The sequence below is a fragment of the Centroberyx affinis genome, unplaced genomic scaffold, assembly GCF_046629955.1.
Source record: "Centroberyx affinis isolate AG114_WGS23_722 - 3 ecotype Tasmania unplaced genomic scaffold, CSIRO-AGI_Caff_v1 ptg003840l_1, whole genome shotgun sequence".
Classification (NCBI taxonomy): domain Eukaryota; kingdom Metazoa; phylum Chordata; class Actinopteri; order Beryciformes; family Berycidae; genus Centroberyx; species Centroberyx affinis.
Window position 1 is genome coordinate 222,695 of NW_027281690.1, and position 6,950 is coordinate 229,644.

Sequence of the window (6,950 nt, forward strand, 5' to 3'; positions counted from 1 at the left end):
TTATGGAGGTCAAAGGATCGTTGTTCATAAACATGACTAAGTCCAAGGGGGAGTGGGAGCAGGTGGTGGCGAGGTTTCCAGCTTACAGCTCTGGTCCTGCTGTTTATGGGCACGGTACAATGAACGGTCGTGTACGAGACGATCGATGACGACCACCCTCACTCAAGGGCGTCAGCAAGAATGGAAACTCTATGAGTCACTTATGTGTCATGTTTTTTCCAATGAAGGAGATCTCATCCCGGGAGAAAACTCACATCCTCAGGGTGGCTTTAAATCTGAGGCAAAGATACGCATTGTTATTGCCTTTATTTATATAGTACTTTTAAAAACTGAGTTACAAACTTTACAGACAATTAAACCATAGTAACCAAAAGTCAGTAAGGTTAAAAACAAAAATGCCAGACATTTATGTGCGCATTAATGCAACCTGTTTATTTCGTATTTATTAATTATTCATTGTATATATTATTATTCATCATAAATTATGTATTATTTCGTATTTAAAGGCCCTGTCTGTGAAAATGTCTCTCAGGCTTTGGGTATGGCTGAATCCCTGGCTCCAGTAACAGCTCCTCTCTTTCTCAACCGGCTCTCTTATCAATCACCCTCAGGGTGATGATGTCATGATTTACTCTGGCCCCCGAGTCTAGACACACAAAGCTTACACAGAAATCTGCAGAGATGTCTTTGTGGGCTAGAATAGAAAAGATACTCTCACACACTGGATTGATGTTCCCGTGATTTTTTCAGTGACAACATGACCTCAGTTTTCTTTGGGTATACGTTAGGGATGGGAAAATCTGCTTATCTCACAATACAATTTGATATCCGATAAGGGCTTCATGATGCAATACAACCACGATACGATACGATAAGTTGTAATAAATAAAAGTTCAATGACAACACAGTATGACTGTGCAGAATTACGTTTTTTTTCTGAGACATAAATCTTCCTTGTAATGGCATTGGCTTGCTAGAATGTAAACAATGTAAAAATGTCATTACAAAGTACAAATAATATAATTTTGATGGAGAGCTTGTGAAATTGTGATGGACAAGCTGCATTTTTGTGTTGTGATATAATGAATTTTGATATATCGTCCCATCCCTAGTATACGTGGTGTGTGCCTGATGGAAAGTAAAAGACCTTGATGCATAAACCACTAAATTAGCATTAATCCTGTGTGTGGCCATCTTACTCCTATCTCAACGTCTCTCCGTTTTTTTTATCTAGCACCTGTTCAGTTTTTCGGAGGAGCATGCGCTGCATACATGCTCCTGACTACACAGAGCGGTCGTCACCGTGTGGGAACGGAGGACAGTGACCAAGGTCGAGCCCGCTGAAAACAAAGCCCACTTTTCTTCTGGGAATGCGATGGGACCATGAGAGCACAAGGCGATAACACACAGCTATCGAGGTATTCTCAAAACACGTGCCGAAAGTGGATTTAATTGACTTTTAGACCAAAATTGTTTGTGAAGAGCTTAAACAAGTCAGTTTCATCGTGTTATTACAGAGCAGCACAGGATATAAATATAGATAAGAACATGAGAGAACACAGCACAAGCTAAAGATATGAAGCCAAAGATTGTACGTGTGTGTGTGTGTGTATATACAGATGCGTGGGTGTGTGAGAAGGTGAAGAGTCTTGTTTACATGAGAGTGGTGGTTCCTGTTACCACAGATGAGGATTGGGTTACAGTAAATGTTTATGTTTCTGCTTAATAGCTGCAAGCTAAGCTGGGATCCACTGTTGTCAATCTAACTACAAAAGAGCTAAGTAGTCCTAGGTCTCATTTCCACACATCACCTATTTTGTAGTCTACTTGGATATACACAGTTTAAGTTACTTAAAGGTTAATTAAGACTACAAACAGCCAGGAAAGCAGGAAGTCAGATCAAGTGTATACTTTCACTTGAGATGAGTTTCTCATTTCCTGTTATTGGGCGTTGCTCCACAGAGTTTGGATAAGTGCAAAGTGCAAATGTCCATCAACCTCCTTACAGTTCACTGTCAGAATAAAAAGGTACAGAGTTGGACCTTTTCTCACTGGATCTGCACTCTTTTCTTCTCAGAGTGTGTTGGAGCCAGCAGCACAGTGTCAATAGTATATCCTTGCTATATAAGCTGCAGCACTGAGTCAATACGACAATATTCCCTTGCTGTATCAGATGACTATACATACTGCTGAGATCTGGGAGGCAGACCAAGACACAACATGATGCTAAACAGAACAGACATGCTGGCTCTCACCGCCTCCTCAGATCTATAACTCATCATCGACGTAGAGGGTTCCCCTACATCTCAATGAGTATGTTTGTTTGTATTTTTGTAGCACAAACAACAAAACGGCAATTGGCCATTCATCAAAATAAACTGAAAAGTTGTATCTGCCATGTTGTTGTGATGTGTTTCAACCAGGCTACAGTGCATGCTGAACATTAACTGTAAGCAACATGTATAAGTAGCTTTTCCGTGTAGTTGTGCATTCATGACTCTGCTTAAACGACTGTCTTTCTAAGTGAGCTAATCAATGGAAATACTCTCTAATGGCCTTCATCAATAATAGAATGAGGCTGAGAATTTTGCCTGTCCTCTGTTTCAACTCTCAGATGCAAAAGAAACACCGGGCTCCAGCCTACAGTTGCCTTATGAAAATCCCTCTGTATTTATTTCATCACACTACTTGGTAACTGTGTACACCCCACTCAGACTACAATGTAAATAAAAGGCTAACAAGAGCAGAATCCATACGGCTCATATGGAGCCACAATCTATGTAATGGATAGCTTGTGTGGCCTATCAGCCGAGACAGACACACACTCAAATGACAGAAATCTAACTTTACAATCCACGACAATATCGGGCAGGGAGTCCTGTCCTGAAATACAAGACCGCTGTCCAGTTTTGAAGAGGCTGATGATGGATTTTGCCTTTTTTTTTTCCTAATTGGGCGCAGTGCAGTTTTCTGGCGGGAAATAGCCATTGAATTCACCAGCAGGACGGCTGAGTGAAAATTGACCAGCAGCCTCTGAGGGACTCCATCCTGCACACTAAATGGGAGAGAAATGGGAAAGCTGGCTGAACGGGCAGATTCCTTGGACAGCTCACTGAGCATGGTGCAGGAAAGGAGAGAAATAATTTCACAACTCTCTCTCTCTCTCATTCTCTCTGTAGGAGAGACTGTGCCATGTAGACCTGAACTGGATGAAAAATTTTCCATTTGTTTTTGAGGCACTTGCTTGGATTCCCCCTGCCTGGTGGCCAAATGTTCCCGCTCTGCTGAATCTCACTATGAGGACGGGCATGTACACTTTCCCAATTTAAATCAGTGTTGAGTTCCAAGGTTACTTGCTGTCTGTTTGGATAGAAACCGATTTTGTAAATAATGGTTAAAAATGGCTGCAGGAGAGTGTGCCCTTGGGACCGATCTTAATGGGCATCATGATGTAAATGATGAGCTGCACTTCGGCATTTTGATTTGATTCCATGTTTGTATGATCATTATCGTGAATTGATTCTCACATTATACCCCAGTGATTGTTCGACTGACTCAATCGTGACATTCTTGATAAAATAAATGCAGAAAAGGGATTAACTGACAGACCTATTCTGAATGTCCAGAACAATAAATGTCCAGAATTACAATAATGAACCAACTACTGCCGTCTATTCTGCTCAAGAGACGCAAAAACATGAAATTCTTACAACGGCAAAAAGAGGACATGCACACATTCACCGCTTCAGCATGATTCAAGCCTTTTGATTGATGGTGTCGTCAATGGCCGAGGTTGAAAGGGGTGATGTCAGTGGGCACATAATGCAGCCCAGGCGTTTACAGTACATTAACGGTCACTGTGAAAGCCTGAGATGGAGCCCAAGTCTCTTAGGCTGGAGTACCTTCACCCAGACTTCAATAGAGCACTGCCTGAGCAGTGCCATCTTTTACAAAACATATTTTTTAAAGACAGGCTTTTTATGTAACTTTACTTTTTTAATTCTCATTGCCTAGTTTTCTTCTTCTTAAACCTTGTTTTGAATTCAAGTTTGGCATTCTCACTGTTGATATTATTGACTTCTATTTATTACTGATTTATTACCTACGAAGCACTTTTCCTGGACAGGTTCTATACAAATAAACTTTACTACAATTATACTATCATTTTTATTGATTCTATTGTTAGAGTGCTGAGAACTGAAAGCACACTGTGGTCTCACACTTTGCTGCAGAAGTGTGAGACCTAGTGGTTCAGAGGACTTGATACACATCAGTGAAATAAAATTGAATGGGCAGACCAACAAATGCAATAGGTGCATGCCACTGCTGTTCGCCTACGGTCTCACTGCACGACTTCTGGTTGCCACAGAAGGTGTTAAACTAACGACAAAATCCAAGGGGGCTGGGAGATATTGACAAAATCAAACATCACAATATTTTTGACCCGATACCTCGATATCGATAATGTGACCGTATTTTGGGAATGACTATTGGTGCTCTCAGAAGATACACATGACAAAAGTTTGAGAAACGAGCATTAGTAGGCTAATGTGGATATGATGGAGAAGCAGGTCGAGGCATTCATTGTTCATTTCACTGTAGAACGGTCAAATAAGTTCAGAAAATTGTATAACCGTAAAAGATAAGACGACATTTAAGCTTTATCACGATTTTACGATAATCAAAATCCCAGAGGAATGCTAGTCTGACATCACGATATCGATATTATATCGATATATATCGCCCAGCTCTGATGTTTGTTCTCTCCTCTCTCATGTTAAAAGACCTTTAAAAGGATTTCTACTTGACTTCAAAACCCCCGGTGTCCATATCCTCCAAGGACATCCCCTACCTGCCACAGCCGTCACCAGGGGGACGAGAGCACAAAGCGGGTGGAGAGCGCGGTGTCGGGTGAAGACGGGCCGCACCGCTGTGACCTTACAGTGTAACAGAGCACAGCGAGGGATCTGACCTCTCCTGTAACACCATCTGCTTCAGGTCAGCCAACACATTAGACAAATTAATCTCACTAACTAGACAGTTAGGTATGTCAGACATCCAGATAAACACGCTGCCTAATAAAGTCACAAAATCCCTCCAGGAGTTATTTTTTCTAAAATATCTCTAAAATATACAGGATTCAGTCACTAAACGTGTTTTAATTTTGTCAGCAAGAACTAAAGTTACTTACTATCTATTATTAATCATTTTATAAGAGCAGGTGTTAGTGTTTTTGTTGGGTTAGGGTTAGGTTTTAAAAAAGTGAATATCTCATTTTATAACAAAACGTCACTTCATATGTATATCCACATTTATTTGATGGGAAATGTTGTTCCATTGTAATATCGCTGTATCCCACGCTGAATGTGGCAGATGCTGCATAGTAGTAGGCTACATACATATTTGAATGTATAGGAAAGCCTATATATAGATAGCCATGGTATGTATTAGTATGTCATTGCTTCTTTTGCATTGTATGTGGGATTGTGATGATGAATGATGAACTTCAAGATTGTTGTTTTTTTGTTTGCTTTTCCATTGCACTCTGGAAATGCCCTCTTCATTTATTATTATCCTTGTCAATTAAAGTGATCCTGATACTCTGGCTTTGAAAAAGAGCTTTATGTGAAAGTTGATTGCAGCCCCTCTATTATCTGTGAGGAATCCCTGCAAGGATAACTTCCGTACAATGGATTCTTTGTGTACTTCCAGGTTAACTAAAAAGCTGCCTCTCCACCTAGCAAACCTTCTTTACCCCACTTTTCCCATCAGCGTTTGGTTATTGTCACTTGTCAGTAAAGCCACATGCTTTACATTTACTCCCATACTGGAAAATATTAACAGACCTATAATAATAAAATGCTTAAACAGCAAAAAAACAGAGCAGTGTGTCGAATAACACCTGTTGTTATGCTTATGGGATGCTGTTCACTGTTCAAGCCATATTATACAGTAGCCCCCCACAATTTATTTGGTTCCCACAATACAAGCAACATGTTGTAATGAGCAGGATGCCGTCCAGGAAGTGGGGTTTTAAAACGCCTGTCTGCTGAGTAACAAGCTGAAACGGCACAAAAACAAACCCACAGCCGCTGCGTCTGTCATGTGGAGGTGGCGCGTCCACTCCCCGCCTCGAGCGCAGCGCCAAATGCGTGATGTCCACACCGAAATTTTGAGATGGTCAGCCTCACAATAAGCTGTTGAATCGGTTGAAAAGAGCACACGCCGCTGCCATGCGTTGTCTCTTTTCCCTAATATCAATCGTCACCGAAGAAAAGTTTATTTAAATCGAGCCCTCCTGTGCGCCCCGATGAACCAGGCATTAATATCTCTCTCTCTCTCTCTCTTTCTCTTTCTCTCTCTCCCTCCCTCTCTCTCTCTCTCTCTGAAAATGTAAACACAAGCTTACCTTTATACTGCAGCGAGTTCCCGGTTCTTATTTTCACAGTTCCGCTTATGGATTCGCCAGGACTGTAAACCACTTTGTTGTTGGCAAAAGTAATGTCAAATTCTTGAAGCTTGCCCATGGCTCCGCTCCGCTGCCCGGCCACTGTGTGTGTCTCTTCACAACGAGACAGACGCGCTGCGCTGCGCTCGCTCTCGCTCGCTCTCTCTCTATCTCTCTCTCTCTCTCTCTCTCTCTCTCTCTCTCTCTGTCTCTCTCTCTCTCTCACCTGCCCCGAGCTCTCCACCCACCGAGAGCCGTGACGTCATTAAAACTGATCCATTGAAAATAATGGGGTACAGAGAAAGACCCTTATAGCCGGTGATGATGTGGAGGGTAAACCCCACCTACATTCAGTTTACGCACCTATCTATACCCGGAATTAACTCAGCTTTTTTTTTTTCTGTTTATGATACGAAGTTCATAGGATATAGCCTAGCATCATAGTCAATAGTACCAAGTTATGAGGATAGGGTCTGTTAAGGAGAAAAAAAAAACATTCAAG

General features: G+C 41.5%; 1 protein-coding gene across 1 annotated transcript in view; it reads right to left on the minus strand.

Moving 5' to 3' along the window:
• arrdc1b (arrestin domain containing 1b) overlaps nucleotides 1-6,557 on the minus strand; it is a 39,400-nt gene extending 32,843 nt beyond the window's left edge. The window contains exon 1 of the mRNA XM_071541245.1: nucleotides 6,410-6,557. Within this exon, the coding sequence (XP_071397346.1) occupies nucleotides 6,410-6,527 (118 nt within the window). The 5' untranslated portion in view covers nucleotides 6,528-6,557. The remainder of the gene's footprint in view (nucleotides 1-6,409) is intronic.
• Nucleotides 6,558-6,950: the final 393 nt, after the last annotated feature.